This window comes from Mandrillus leucophaeus, unplaced genomic scaffold (assembly GCF_000951045.1).
Source record: "Mandrillus leucophaeus isolate KB7577 unplaced genomic scaffold, Mleu.le_1.0 Scaffold157, whole genome shotgun sequence".
Taxonomy (NCBI): domain Eukaryota; kingdom Metazoa; phylum Chordata; class Mammalia; order Primates; family Cercopithecidae; genus Mandrillus; species Mandrillus leucophaeus.
The window spans coordinates 3,046,035-3,062,857 of record NW_012101554.1 but is presented as its reverse complement, the minus strand read 5'-3'; the positions used below and the strand labels follow the sequence as shown (position 1 = coordinate 3,062,857).

Below are 16,823 nucleotides of genomic sequence, written 5' to 3'. Positions count from 1 at the left end.
CCCATAATCCCAGCACTCTGGGAGGCTGAGGTGGGTGGATCAAAAAAAAAAAAAAGGGCGGGGGGAATAACATCCGTATCTCACAGGGATGTTATAAAATACATGCTGGGACATAATAAGCACTCTTTAATGGTGACTATCATTATGTTTTATTTCTTCTTAATCTTAGCACCCTCTCCCCAACTCGAAATAAATTAAGTTCCCTAAATCTCAAGCATTTGAGCTTAGAGGTCTTTTAATAATGTCTTGACACTTTCCCTTTCTAAGAAGGAAAGAAAGTAGTAGACGCTATTCTTGTGACTGTATTGGTAGGGTGGTTCATCCCCCAGGGTAAAAGTCTTTTCATAGAAGTAGCAGAAAGTATGCACCTTCATACAAAGTTCTTTTTTCTGAAGAGTTTAAGTTACTTACATGTATATGCTCTTTAAAATACAGAATAAAACTATTAAAGAAAATAGAAAAAAATCTTTAATTATATGAACTGGTATATTTTATACACAGTGGACAGAGAGCTTGATCCTTAGTTAATTTACTTGATTTTCAGTAACATGTATTATTACTTTAACACACAGGTATGATCATCATGTGCACATAATTTTGCTTCCTAACTTTTAAATATAACATAATAAGCATTTTTCATATTGCTAGAGTCCTTGTAAAACATACTTTTAAATGGATGCAGTATTAAATATGACTCCTGTTCTCAATGAATCTGTAGCATGAAATGCAGCAGAGTCCAGAAAGAACAATGTTGGTTTACCATTAAAAGAAATGGCTTCACAATTTTAATAATTATAGCACATGTGGAGTATGTTTTAATCAAACTGCTTAGGATCAGAAGAAGTGTTTTGGATTTCTTTGGATTTTGAAATATTTGCATTATACTTACTTGGTTGCGCAGCCCAAATCTAAAATCCTGTAATGAGCATTTCCTTTGAATATCATGTCGGCACTCAAAATAGTTCCAAATTATGTCCTGTCATTTGCAACAACATGGATGGAACTGTAGGACATTATGTTAAGTGAAATAAACCAGCCACAGAAAGACAGGTATTGCATGTTCTCACTTATATGGAAGCTAAAAAAAAAAAGATCTAATGGAGATAGAGAGTAGAATGATGGCCACCAGAGGCTGAGAAGGGTAGTGGAGATGGCTTGGGGGTGGATATGGAGGGGCTGGTTAATGGGTACAAAAATACCATTAGATAGAAGGAATAAGATCTAGTGTTCAGTAGCCCAACAGGTCAATTACAGTTACCAATAATTTATTGTATATTTCAAAAGAACTAGAAGAACAGAACTGGAATGTTCCTAACACAAAGAAATGTTAAATGTTTGAGAGTATGGATACCCCAATTACCCTGATTTGATCATTACACATTGTGTACACTTGTGTCAAAGTATCACATGTACCCCATAAATAGGTATTTTTTCTTTTTAGTTTTGAATTTTGGAGATTTCAGGTTTGAGGATTTGGGATGTGTCACCTGTAATATTTTTTGCTTATGTGCTTTACAGTTTACAAAAAACTTTTATATTTCTCAATCTAAGAAATGCTTACTGCACAATTCTTTTTTTTTTTTTTTTTTTTTGAGACAGAGTCTTCTCTGTCTCCCAGGCCGAAGTGCAGTGGCACAATCTTAGTTCACTGCAACCTCCGCCTCCGGAGTTCAAGTGATTCTCCTGTCTCAGCCTCCTGAGTAGCTGGGATTACAGACACACACCACCACGTCTGCCTAATTTTTGTATTTTCAGTAGAGACGGGGTTTCGCCATGTTGGCGGGCTGGTCTCGAACTCCTGACCTCAGGTGATCCTCCCACCTTGGCCTCCCAAAGTGCTGGAATTACAGGCCTGAGCCACCACGCCCGGCCCCACCACACAATTCTTAAAACGTTAAGATTGCCTGGAGCCACTTGGCTAAGAAATACAAGGTCAGGACTCAATCCAGATCATCTGATTCCAATGTAATTTCCATTGTAAATTATGATCATACCATAGCTGTCTCCGATTTATTGTGATTTTGAGCATGTCACTTTATTAGGCCTTTTTTTTTCCCTCCACACCATGCATTAAAACTAAATGCCCTCTAAGGCAACCTTCTTTAAGCTCCAGAATAGTAGGCTTTTTTTTCACTCTGAATCTATAAAACAAGGATCATCTTTGGCTTAGTTATGAAACAAAATACGCTATGAAGCATATGTAAGCATTCAAATGATCTATCAAGATTTATATACTATCTTAAGAGGTGATTTCTAAAACTATTAAAAAATTAAAAATTTTATACATAAAGAAAATGCCTTTGTTTAAAAGACTGATACCACAGTTCATCTACTAGACTCTGATAATTCAAAATAGGTTGTTAGAAAACACTTTTGAGGCAAGTGTTACTTAGAAGAGTTGTCTACTGATTAGTGCCAGTTCACCAACTCCTTGTTGCTAGGTCATGTTGAGATAGGTACATAAGGTGAGACAGGGATAAAGAAGAGTATGCATTTAGAAACTTTCATAGTAATTTGATGATTATTTCTTTTAGTGATTAATTTGTATTGCATTTTAGAAAAGTATTGGCCTACTGCAAATTAGGGAAAAACAAACAATGTAAGACCTTGATCCTTCATCACAAATAATTTGAGAAGCACTGTTCTAGACAACACTTCTTATCCTTTATAAGTTTTCTTCAACTATATAAGGTAGTAAAACTGAGATACCAGAGTAATAAATAAATAATATAAAGCTTCATAAATAGTGTCCCTCAGTGTTCTCAGAAGGCTAGTTCCAGAACCCCCATAGATACCGAAATCCATAGATGCTCAAGTCCCTAATATAAAATAGTATATAGTACTTGCATACAACCTTTGCACAACCTCCCATATACTTTATATCACCTCTAAACTACTTATAATACCCAAAACAATGTAAATGCTACGTAAATTGTTATACTGTATTTTGTATTTGTATTTTTTACTGCTATATCATTGTTTTGGGGGTTTTTTTCCCCTAATTTTTTTTTTTTTTTGGAGACAGAGGCTCGCTCTGTTGCCCAGGCTAGGGTGCAGTGGTGTGATCTCAGCTCACTGCAACCTCCATCTCCCAGGTTCAAGTGATTCTCCTGCCTTAGCCTCCTAAGTAGATGGGATTAAAGGCACGCACCACCACACCCCACTAATTTTTGTATTTTAGTAGAGATGGGGTTTCACCATGTTGGCCAGGTTGGTCTCGAACTCCTGACCTCAGGTGATCCGCCTGCCTTGGTCTCCCAAAGTGCTGGGATTACAGGTGTGAGCTACAGCGCTCAACCTCCCCTAAATATTTTTTAACTCTGTTGGTTGAATCTATGGATACAGAGGGCTGACTGTAGGTTTATCTAACAGTTTGTTAGACACTGTGATGGAAACTGATAGTTGTCCACCAAAACCCACTGTCCTTTTCTCATGCAGTAACAACTGTGGCAAGGCCCATGGCTACCTAGCCACACCACATTCCCTAGTTGTTCTTCACTGCTGTATGATGGAGCTCTTGCCAGTAGAATGCAAGTGTACAGACATGATCTATGCCATTTCCAGGTCTGGCTCTTTGAGACAGTGGGTATGACTTCTCCACTGTCTTATCCCCTTCTATAGCCTAAACCTAAAAGTGGCAGTCCAGTCTAGGTTAAGACAATGCTCAGATGGTGAAGCATGATTTGACAACTTGAAAGGAAACCAGGTCCCTGAATAAATTAATAAAGCAGAGTCATTCACTGCCTGAGTGATTATCTCAGAACTATTACTTGAGAAAGTAATAAATACATATTTTGTAAGCCACTTCTATCTTGAGGTCCCTTTGTTAAAACAACTTAGCTTTAACCTAAATATAATACAGCTTTGAAATATGGCATCTCATCAATGTACCATACAGAAACTCAACTGTGCCATCATTCTATGAGCAACAGATATTATAGTTTACCTCAAGGACTACGCAACTGCTTTCTATATCTAATATCAGGATCTAGGCCAACTTGTCCTAGTTGTGCCATGGCTGCTTTGTATATTCATTTTCTTATCTACTCGGCCATCTATCAAGAATTTACCAAGTTATTTTCTACCAAAATATCCTGTTAATTTCCCTTTAATAAATCCAATGTGGTGAGACGTCTAAGGAACTTAAAGTGGAACAGAGGAGAATTACAAAGAAACACAAGATAGGGATCAATACGACAAGTGCACTGAATAGATCTAAGCAAGAATTTATCTGCCTCAACATAACTGACATCCTGGATTGGATAATTCTTTTTTTGGGAGTCTGTTCTGTGCATTGTAGGGCATTTGGTAGCACCCTTGGCCTCCACCCACTAGATGCCAGTAATATTCCCATTACCCAGTCATCACAATAAAAAATGTCTCCAGAAACTGCCAAATGTCTCCTGAGGAGAAAACCTACCCTATTCCCATGAAGACCACTGATTTAAACATAAAATATTATGGCAATAAAAATCTAATATAATCCAGTCTCATGGGAGAGAATTAAACCAATTCAGGGAAAAGTTTCCTAAGGAAGTATCATTTAAAACGACACCTGAAAGGTACAGGTTCAATTTCCATTCAGTCCTTTAACAAATATTCTCAGTACCTGCCATATTCAAGGCATTGTGTTAGGTGATGGGTACACAGTGTGAACAGAGATATAATTCTGGTGCTAAAATGTTAAGTAAATATAAGGGAAATTAACAGGATATTTTGATAGCAAATAACTGGGGAAAATATCAACTTTAGATAGAGTTATATTTAGACCAAGTTCTGATAGTGAGAAGCTGCTAAATGTGCAAAGAGTAGAAGAAAGAATAGTAGCCGGGCGCGGTGGCTTACGCCTGTAATCCCAGCACTTTGGGAGGCTGAGGCGGGTGGATCATGAAGTCAGGAGATCGAGGCTATCCTGGCCAACATTGTGAAACCCTATCTCTACTAAAAATGCAAAAAAATTAGCCAGGTGTGGTGGCATGTGCCAGTAGTCCCAGCTACTCAGGAGGCCGAGGCAGGAGAATCGCTTGAACCTGGGAGACGGAGGTTGCACTGAGCCAAGATCGCACCACTGTACTCCAGCGCGGGTTACAGAGCGAAACTCTGAGGAAAGAGGGAAGAAGGAAGAGGGAAGGGGAAGAGAAGAGGGAGGGAGGGAGGGAGGGAAGGAAGGAAGGGGGGGAGGGCGGGAGAGAGAGACAGAAAGAAAGAAGAAGAGAGAGAAGGAGGGAAGGGAAGGGAAGGGGGAAAGAAGAAAGAGAGAAAAAACAGTATAGACAGAGCCTGGTTTGTTTAAGGTCCTGAAAGCTAAGGTGGGTGATGTTGGAGGCAAAGTGCTGTGAGATGAAACTGGAAAGTAAGCAAGGACCGGATTATGTGGCGTCTTACAGGCCATGATAAGATCAGACTTTACTTTTTAAATACTATGAAAAGTCACTAAAGGAGTTTATGTAAAAGAGAGATATAATCCAATTAAATGATTTTTAAAAAATCACCATCGCTGTGTGGAAAATGGGTTGGACTGGAACAAACATACTTTCAACTAGAGTGGTAGCAGTGGAGAGGGAGACAAGTGAACGGATTTGGTATATATTTTAGAGGGAAAATTGATAGGACTTACTATTTGTGGGGGAGAGGGAAGTTTCTGGCTTAAGCCAACATAGTACCATTTATTGAGAAGGGGATGACTGGGGAAAGAACAGGTTTGGAGGAAAATTCTGTAAGGTCACATTAAGTTTGTGGTAAATGGAGATGTCAAATAGGAAGCTGAATGTATATGGCTGGAGCCCTAAGCAGTCATCAGGGTTATCTATGCTTTCTATATGAATAAGGGCATTCTTAAGTTATAAAAGTGGATGAGATTGCCTAGAGAAAAACATATAGAGAAAATGGGGACTAAAAGCCACGAAAGATGCTACCACTCAGGGGCTGTGGAGAAGAAAAACTGATAAAGGAGGTAAACAGGTATTAGCAAGAGGAAATTCAGCAGTGTGGTGTTCTGGAACACAAGATGGCAGAAAATATTTTATGGAAGGAATGGTCAACTGTTCGAAATGCAGATGAAAGGTCAAATAGCATAAAGACCTGGCAATGCTAGATCACAAATGGCCTTGATAAAAACAGTTTCTGGGGACCGGCGTGGTGGCTCACGCCTGTAATCCCAGCACTTTGGGAGGCCGAGGCGGGTGGATCACCTGAGGTTGGGAGTTCGAGGCCAGCCTGGCCAACATGGAGAAACCCTGTCTCTACTAAAAATACAAAAAATTAGCCAGGCATGGTGGCACATGCCTGTAATCCCAGTTACTCGGGAAGCTGAGGCAGAAGAATCGCTTGAACCCGGGAGGCGGAGGTTGCAGTGAGCCAAGATCATACCATTGCACTCCAGCATGGGCAGCAAGAGCGAAACTCCATCTCAAAACAAACAAACAAACAAACAAAAAAACAGTTTCTGAAGAGTAACTGGGAGGTAAAAAAGAGAGAGAAGTAGATACCTTTCAAGATGCTATTGTAAGACAGAGAAATGGGCTGACAATAAGAGGAAATGTAAGGTCAACAAAGGCTGTTCTTTCTTTTTTAAAGAGAAAATATACTAGTCCATGTTTATATGAGAAGAATGAAGAGTCTGGAATTAATCCAGAAGGAAATGGGGAACTTACTGCAGAGTATTAAGCAGGAAAATGACATTAGATTTGTATTTTGGAAATATTACTCTGATGATAATGTGGAAAATGAGTAAGAAAAGGGGAGCAGGACCAGAAGCAAGGCAGTTAAGTGGTTGTTGCAGTAAGAGAGATGATGGCGGGCTGAACTAAGGCAGTGGTAATGAAACTGGGAAAATTACAGAGGTTTTTTTGTTGCTGCTGTTGTTTTTTTTTTCTTTTTTTTGAGACAGGGTGTCACTCTGTCACCTAGGCTGAAGTGCAGTGGTGCCTTTATGACTTGCTGCAGCCTCGACCTCCTGAGCTCAAGTGATCTTCTCACCTCCCAAAGTGCTGGGATTACAGGAGTGAACCATGGCGCCCAGCAGAGGAAAGATTTTAAGAGTGCAGAATTGACTGAACAATTTGGTGGAATGATTGGTCAAGAATGAAGAAGAAAGAGGAGGCAAGGAATCTCATAGATTTCTAACTTGTATAACTTGGTTGATGGTGGTATCTTTTACTTCTGAGATAGGTGACTTGCTTCCTAAAGTTGGCAGCAAAAAGAAAATGTTGCTGCCTGGTAGACATTTCTCTTTAACTATCTCATAGTAGACACCTGAAATAAACACATCCAAACACATTAACTAGGAAGGGGACCAATCCCCCATAACTCACCTTTCTAAAACTCACATTCAACTACTTATTGCCATAATATCCTTGATCTAGGCACCATACTCTACCTCTAATGCTTGTCCAAACTTCTGTGCCTTTTCTCATGTTACTTCCTGTATTCAAAATGTCCTCCCAACCTTCTTAAATCACTCCTCCCTTCAAATCAAATGCTATCTTTTTCACCATCCCCCAGCAGGAAGTAATCCCTTCCACCTCTAAATCCAGAATACTTAATCGGTAGCACTTTTATAGCACTTAAGCCTCTGACCTTGAATTATATTTACGGAGAGTTATCTCTCTTATCAGCTTTGGCAGGGGCAGGGTCTAACACATTTCTCTTCTTCCACAGGCACAAAGATGCTGTCAAATATGTAGAATATTTACAAACATACACACTAGGATATGACATCTTCAAAGCACTGTGTGCTATAGAATATTATTTCCAAACATTTAATAGGTTATTAAAGCTCTGGTTTCGATTCCCAGCTGCCACTTACTTCAGTTGTATGACTTTAAGTTGACCAATTTCTTTATTTCCTTACCTGTAAAATTGGTATAATAGTACCTACTTGACGCCAGGCATGGTGGCTCATGCCCAGAACTTTGGGAGGCTAAGGTGGGCAGACCACCTGAGGTAAGATGTTCGAGACCAGCCTGGCCAACATGGTGAAACCCCATCTCTACTAAAAATACAAAAATTAGATGGGCATGGTAGTGGGCTCCTGTAATCCCAGCTACTCATGAGGGAGGCTGGGGCAGGAGAATCGCTTGGGACCAGGAGGTAGAGGTTGCAGTGAGCAGAGCACTCATTGCCATAGCACTCCAGCCTGGGTGAGAGAGCAAGACTCTGTCTCAAAAAAAAAAAAAAAAAAAAAAAAAAGAAAGAAAGAAAGAAAAAAAAGTACCTACCTCATAGGGTTATTGAGGGAGTTAAATGAGATGATGTGTACGTGCTGCCCTAGAATTAGTCAATAAATGTTACTTATCATTATAACTACAATACATATGCCACATATAGTATTATCATGTTTTAATAAGAAACTACAAGGTATAACAGAGACAATAAAAGTTGGTTATGACTGCTATTTATTATTTGTGAGATATGGACAAGTTACTTGGTTTCTCTGAGCTTTAGTCTCATTACCTATAAAATGGGAATAATACTCCTTCTATTACAATGCTGTTTTATTAAATGAAATGATGGTACACAGTAAGAGTTAAAATTTTACATTTTTAAGAACAAGACCTATAATTAAAGATCTTAACCAATAGCAACATTTTAAAGGTGGCTTGTTTTTCTGATTGAAATAAGCCCACATGTAGAAGTGACATAGTTTTCTCTCCAACATTAGTGTTTCTCAAAAGGATTTAATGGGCTGAGGGTTTCAGAAATCTTTACTATTAGTTGTTGAAACTCAGATAAAGATGAATAGATTAATTTAAAATAAAAATGAGCCAATAATTGAATACACTGAAACAAAGGGGAACAGAGAAAGTGAAAAACTGCAAAAGACAAGGAATAATGTTTGTGTTATTTACAAGAAACAGGAAAATGCAGTAACTTTGCAGTACCAGCTGGAAAAAAGGGCAGGATACACACACATTACAAGCATTGAGTTCAACTTGTTAGTAACCCTAGGATAACTTCAGTCTAGAAACGAGCTGAACAGCCAAACAAAATATGTCCAATTTCTAGAATCAGAATGTTAAGAGAAGGTGCTATAATGATCACTTACCATTAACAAACACTAGCAGTACAAAAGATTCTATAAAAATGGGTTTTGTAGGCAAATAAGCTTGGGAAACTTATAAGGCATACGAAACTACCAAAGATTCTCCCATGTATTATGGAAAAGAAACTTGCCTTTTTTTTTTTTTTTTTTTTTGAGACAGGGTATCATCACTCTGTCACCCAGGCTGGAGAACAATGGCATGATCATAGCTCACTGTAATCTCGAACTCCTGGGCTCAAAGGATCCTCCTGCCTCAGCCTCCCAAGTAGCTAGGAATAGAGGTACAATTAACTGTGTTCAGCTATTTTTTTAACTTTTAGAGACAGGGTCTTGCTATGCTGCCCAGGCCAGTTTCAAACTCCAGGCCTTAATTAAGCAATCCCCTCACCTTTGCCTCCCAAAGTGCTGGAATTGTAGGCTTGAGTCACTGTGCCCAGCCCTGTTCATTTTTTTAAAGCTGATATTTCCTTACTTTGACCACAGAACTCTTTAAAAAAATAACACCTATTAACATACTCAGGACAAGAGGATATCCTTCTCATTTTATAGATATGAAAACTGACTCCCAGATAGGCTAAATGATTTGCTTAATGTAGCAGAGAATGCTACAGTGGGAAAGGGGACTCAAATTCTTATTTGACTCAGTCCTACTCTCTTTTACTGGTATGTAGTAATACACAAGAACTAAAACAAAAATGAGTGTTCCTAACATTAAGAGCAATTCTGGGCTAAACTAGGCCAGTGAAGGGAATTTCTGAGAACAGATTTTTGTTTTCCTTAAATAAACAGATCTAAATCCTTAAACATGGTTCTACTTAAAAAAAAAAATTCTCATATTGTAGTGGCAGTGAAATACCTATCCTTACAGTCTGCCACTTTCCCTTTAATAAAATAGAATAGATAATAGAATAGACTCCTTCCCTGCTTTTTTGCCCATTATGACTACAGTGTTAGCCACGTGCTTGAATTATACTCACTTGAATCTACCAGTACTCCTAGAGTGATGGGATAGACCCTAATCTTAAAATAGGTTATGCACATTCATCTGGGAGATGTGGCCCAGTACCAGGGATACTTAAAGTCATAGGGTAATTTTGGTACATATTCTTCAACCACTATTTTACTAAAAGATTTATTTGGGGTAGGGGATTTTCTACATAAAAATAAATGAATGTATTATAAATCTCATTACATAAGTTACATGAATTTTTAAGATAAAAAATGAGATGTCAAAGGAATTTTTGTAGTTAAGGCAGGCTCCCTTGGATGATGTTTCCCTGGCCTCTCAAGGTTATGTCTACACTCTTCTGTGATGAACGTCACTGGATACATATTCCACAAGGATCTAATTTTAGTTCTTAACTGGAGCTGAAGGTCAGCCACCTAAATCTGATAGTCCTTAACTACTGCCCTCTGTATACAGCATGTGTATGTAGGGGGGAACAAGAGGTGCATGTGTACATGCAGAAGATGAAGGTGGTATTAAATTCTAAAATATGCTTACTATAATTGTAGCTGGGACAATGTTGTCAGTTCCACAAGACGGACCTATTCAAAAACTGTAAACCACAAAAATACTAAATAGTTAATGACTTATTGCCAGAATTTTAAAATATGCTTTTAATAAAGGTTCTGGGAGGATTCTAGGGGTCAAATTTGAATTCTTTATAAAAAACTAACATGGAGATCTTCTAAAATGAATACTCACGCAGCTGAGTTCATGTAAAAGCTTAATATTATATACACTTCAGGGTTTTTCCTACTTGTAATATAGAAGACAATGGTAATTCTCATTTTGTATTTAATGGATACTGTCTCTGAATGAGGCTGCATCTCACTTCCTAAATTTCATCTCTAACTTCCTTTCCTGCACATGTACATTTTTCAGTAATACAATCAATGTTATGTTATATATCACAGTGATCTGTCAAAAAAACTGAAAATAAAGTTCTGAGAAACAATTATTAAACAAGTTTGGCTCAAATTTCTTTGCTATTTAGCAATCCTGAGAAAGACACATCACATCATCTAGAGTTCATTAACAGGAAAGAGCTTAGGTGTGAATGGAAGCTTATAAAACCAATCAGCTACCCTTTCTTTCTTGACAAGAAAGGTTTTATAAGCTTTCATTTACAAGCCTCCATTTTGAGGGCAAAAATGGGTGTGTCAAAACTTTCTACTTCTCTTCAAACACAGTACCAGCCAACTCTGCTTCTTATACTACTTAAGTCTATTTTTCAGAAAGCCCTATTCTCCACTGCCCATGTGAAATGTATTTTAGTCTTTAAAGTTAGTATGTTGGCAAATACTAACTTGGCAAATACAAAAACAAATGAAGTATCTTCATTTGTTTCAAATTAGAATTTACCAAATGAGAGAACATTATCTCATTTAATCTTTAGGGAGTTCTTAGCACAAGCTACAGTTTGATTACACAGTACACTAGCAAGGCTGCAAGATGAACACTGTCACAATAACACATACCTCATATCTTGGTGGCTGATATAAATCCCGGTCCTACAGCAGCCCCTTTGCTTCTTTACCTCTTTTAGTGAATCAAGTTCTTTCCTATATACAATCTCTTCGGAATTTCCTTACCTTGTCCCCAATGCCATCTACTCCACAACACTCAATTACTCACTCTGAACTAGTTCCTCTGTCTTTGAATCCCTGGTTTTCAGCTCTAATAGCCCAAGCATGCACAAAAGACAGTCAGGGACTCTGATGGTAGGCTAATATATGGACTGTATGTTTGTGTCCCATGCCCCCAGATTCATACGTTAAAGCTCTAACCCACAATGTGACAATATTAGCATATGGAGATGGGACTTTTGAGCAGTGATATGGTTTGCATCTGTGTCCCCTTCAATCTGATGTTGAAATGTAATCTCTGGTGCTGGAGGTGAGAATTACATGGTGGGAGGTGACTGGGTCATGGAGGCGGATTTTCCCCTTGGTACTGTCCTGAGTTCTCATGAGATCTGGCTGTTTAAAAGTGTGTAGCACCTCCCCCTTCTCTCTCTCTTCCTCCTGCTCAGCCACATAAGGTGTCTCACTCCCACTTTGCCTTCTGCCATGAGTAAAAGCTTCCTGAGGCTTCCCCAGAAAGATGCTGGCTTGCTTCCTGTACAGCCTGTAGAACTGTGAGCCAATTGAACCTCTTTTCTGTATAAATTACCCAGTCTTAGGTATTTCTTTATAGCAGTGTAAGAACAAACTAATACAGAGGTAAGTAGGGTTAGGTGAAGTCATGTGGGTGGGGCCCTGGTCTCGTGGGATTACTTCCCTTGTAAGAGACACCAAGAGCTTGTGTTCTTGCTGTGTAAATGCATACAAAGAAGTGGTCATGTGAGCAGTGACAGGGCAGCTGCTCACAGGCTAGGAGAAAAGGCTTCGAAAGGAAACCTACCTTGACAGCACCTTGATCTTGGCTTCCCAGCCTTCAGAACTTAGAGAAATAAATTTCTGTCCTTTAAGTCATACAGTCTATGGTATTTTGACAGCTCAATCAGACTAATATAGCCGAGAATAGGTGAAAGAGGGAAGTTAAGTTGTCTCAATGAGACAGCTGTGTGATTTTAGAGGTCTTCAAAGGCATAAGAACACATTAATAATATAGCAGAAAAAGCACGGAAACAAAATATGTGAGTTCTTCCTAGTCCCTAGTTCTATTTTCTGAACTTGGATCTGGAGTAAATTGATCTCTCTGAAACTAAATTTCCTTATTTGTAAGACAGAAGTTTATCTATCTCACATGCTTATGGCAATTATTTACACAGACAGCATATGAGAGACCCTATTATGAAGTATAAGGCATCTTATACATGACTTAATTGAAACAGTATAGTTGAAGTAAAAAAAGCACCTGGATTCAGACACCAGCTGTGCTCTGCCCCTGTGGCTAGGTAATCTCGGGCAAATTTCTTGAAATCACTTGAGCTACATTTCCTTAACTCTAAATAGACAAGGATAACTAGGGCTTACAAATATGAAATGAGATGATATATTAGAAACCTCTAGCATAGTGGTTGGCATAGAATAGGAGGTTGATGCATATTACGTCATAAAGATGGCCAGATGGACAAACAGATCAAGAAATGCTAACAAGCACATTCTATACAAGAAAAATATTGCTAGGAGTATTTTTGTTTGTTTACAAGGGTCTGCCTTTTAATGAAATGGTAAAGCCACTTGAGAAAGGGAAGTAGTGATGTTATAAAAAATAACACTGCAGGCAGGGCGCGGTGGCTCACGCCTGTAATCCCAGCACTTTGGGAGGCCGACGTGGGTGGATCACAAGGTCAGGAGACTGAGACCATCCTGGCTAACACGGTGAAACCCCGTCTCTATAAAAATACAAAAAATTAGCTGGGCGTGGTGGCAGGCGCCTGTAGTCCCAGCTACTCGGGAGGCTGAGGCAGGAGAATGGCGTGAACATGGGAGGAGGAGCTTGCAGTGAGCCGAGATCGTGCCACCGCACTCCAGCCTGGGCCTGGGCGACAAGCGAGACTCCGTCTCAAAAAAACAAAAACAAAAACAAAAAACAAAAAAAACCTGCAATTTTTCTATTAATTCCATAGATTCTACAGTGTCCACTACTGACCAGCTATGTACACCACCCCGATACAATAACATATCTGAAAATGTTCCCAATTTAAAATTTAAGTGCATGCAAATTATTCAAGAGAAATATATTCTAACTTAGTGACAAGATGTCTACTTTGGGTTAGTGAGATATAAACGAACATGACTCAAGTGTTTATAATATTAGGGATGCTGAACGTATGTAAAATGAATAAGAAACGTTCAATTTCAATATACAGCAATTTAAGCTATGTGCTAAAAGACTGAAGGAATAAACTATAGGGAATTTTGCCAGAGAAAGCTTTTTGATAAATGTGTTGGGCAGTAAGTGGGGGAAAAAAATCATAAAGATTAAGTAGCAAAGAGGTGGGAAGCTAAGTCCAATAATGGACAACAGTGGCAAAGAGAAATATAGGTAAACTAGGACAAGCAAAGCAGATTTAGAGTTCATACAAGTAAAATTATTCTAACAATTAGGGCTATCTAAAATAAAGTACAATGGCTGCTGTAAGCTTTCCATTACCGAAAGTGATGACCCTTAGTGTAGGATGCCGTAGAAGGAATCATACTGTACTGGAAGACACTGTGGGTCCCTTACTACACTGTGAGTTATCTGAGGATAAGCACTGCAAAGATCATCACTGAAGTCAGAAAAGAAGACAGAGGACCTGGTTTGAGTTCCAGCTTTTCTGCTCATTAACTCTGACCCTGGGTAAGTCAACCTCCAGTTTTTTTATCTACAAATAGAGGAGTTGAGAACAGTGGAAATATCTGGTCAGCCAGGAAGTTTCAGGTCCCTATGAGTTTTCCATGCATCAAAGATGTACAAATTTCTGCACTTTCCTCAGCATATGATCAACATGTGAAAGGAAGAAAAAAGCTAGCTACTGAGAAAAGGAAACCTTACATTTTTGACAACAAAAAATAAATGCGAGGCAACAAAAGGATCTGCAACAAGCCTAAGTGTTGTAAGTCCAGTACTACACAGCTATCTTCTTCACTAGTTATTCTATTCAGTCACTTACACTGGCAAGCATGATCTTCTGTTTTCTGTCAATGCTATAACTAGTTTAATGTCAAAGCTTTATATTCTCCATCAAATCTTACATTTTGGGTGCCTAAAATCAGGAAATAAATAGAATCGATTCATAAACTACACAACAGGTCAATCCAATTATTAATGAATGGCAGTATGGTATAGCACATGGGTCTTGGAGCAAGGCTGCCTAAGCTTGAATCATGGCCTCCAACTTCCTTATTTTTGGCAAGTAATTTCTCTGCGTGCCTTTGTTTCGTCATCTGTAAAATAAGCAAAATTCAACCTACTTTATAGCTTTGTTGTGAGGATTAAATGTTAATACCCAACAGTACTTGGAACTGATGGGCATAGAGGATACATAATCTACTACTATTTATTTTTAAAATAGCTTGAGATAAAATTCACATATTGTAAGGATCAACTTGTTAAAGCATGCAATTCAATGGTTTTTACTGTATTCACACTTGTGCAACCATCTTTATTATCTAATTTTAGAACATTCTCATCATCCCCAAAAGCTCAAGATACCTATTAGCAGTAACTCCTGATTGCCCTCTTCCTCTAGCCCCTGGCAACTATGAATCTACTTTGTCACCATAGATTTGCCTATTCTAAAATTTTAAGTTAATAAAATCATACAATCTGTGGCCTTTTAAGTGTCTGGCATCTTTCGTGTAGCATGTTTTCAAGGTTCATCCATGTTGCAGCATCATTTAGTTTATTCCTTTGTATGGTCAAATATTTCATTGTATAGATATAACACATTTTATTTATCCACTCACCAGGTGATGGGCATATTTACATCTTTTGGCAATTATGAGTAATGCCATGAATATTTGTGTACAAGTTTTCATGTGGATATATATTTCCATTGGAGTGCAACTGCTGCGTCATATGGTAATTATTCAACCTTTTGAGGATCCACCAGACTGTTTTCCAAAGTGCTGCATCATACTACATTCCCACCAGCAGTGTATGGGGATTTTGATTTCTTCTAGTTCTTGTCCACTCTTGTTATCTTACTTTTTTGTTTTAGCCATCCTAGTGGGTATGAACTGATATTTTATGGTGGTTTTGATTTGTATTTCCCTGATGACTAATGATGTCAAGTATCTTTACTGACCATTTATATATCTTCTTTGGAAAAGTGTCTAGTCAGATCATTTGCCCGCTTGAAGATTGAGTTGCCTTTGAGTTATAAGAGTTATTTATATAGTCTAGATACATGTCTTTTATCAGACATAGGATTTGCAAACATTTTCTCCCATTCTGTGGGTTGTCTTTTTACTTTCATGATGGTATCTTTCAAAGCACAGAAGTATTTAACTTTGATGAAATCCAATTCATGTATTTTTTTCTTTTATTACTTGTGCTTTCGGTGTTATCTCTAAGAATCCACTGCCAAATCCAGGGACATGATTTACCTTTATGTTTTCTCCTAAGAATTTTATGACTTTAATGCTTACATTTGGGTCTTTGATTCATTTGGAATTAATTTCTGTATACAGCATGAGGTAAGAATCCAGCTGCATTCTTTTACATGTGGCTACCTAAGTGTCACGGCACCATTTGTTAATACCTACATTTATACTCGTAACAATACCAGCTGCCTTGATTACTGCTTTGTAGCAATTTTTTCTTTTTAGACATGGGGGGTCTCACTATATTGCCCAGGCTGGTCTCAAACTCCTGAGCTGAACAGACCCTCCACCTCGGCCTCCCAAAGTGCTGGGATTATAGGCGTGAGCCACTGCTCTTGGCCCTGCAGTAAATTTTAAAATAAGGAATTGTGAATCCTCTGAGTTTGTTCTTCCTTTCAAGTTTGTTTTGACTACCCTGTGTCAAAAATTCATATGAATTTTAGAACTAGCTTGTCAATTTCTACAAAGAAGCCATCTGGGTTTCTAAAAGAGATTGCTTTGAATCTGTAGATCAATATGAGGAGTACTGACATTTTAGCAATAGTAAGTCTTCTAATCCATGATCATGGGATTTTTTTCATTTATTTTAAGCTTCTCTAATCTCTTTTAACAATGTTTTACAGTTTTCAGAGTGTCCGTATGAGTTATATCCTTAGTCATTGTTCTAGGGCTTAGCATGTATGCCTTATTAGAATCAACTCCAGATTTATACTAATTCCAGTGAGATATAGAAACA

General features: G+C 38.3%; 1 protein-coding gene across 4 annotated transcripts in view; it reads right to left on the bottom strand.

Annotated features, from left to right (window-relative positions):
• The window catches only part of RIC8B (RIC8 guanine nucleotide exchange factor B), a 122,506-nt gene that overhangs the window by 83,866 nt on the left and 21,817 nt on the right, over positions 1–16,823 (bottom strand). The window contains exon 3 of one of the 4 annotated variants that reach the window (XM_011975526.1): positions 14,653–14,745. The exons of the other annotated variants lie outside the window; for them this stretch is intronic. Coding sequence (XP_011830916.1) covers positions 14,653–14,664 — 12 coding nt within the window. The 5' untranslated portion in view covers positions 14,665–14,745. The remainder of the gene's footprint in view (positions 1–14,652; positions 14,746–16,823) is intronic. 4 annotated transcript variants of the gene reach the window in all.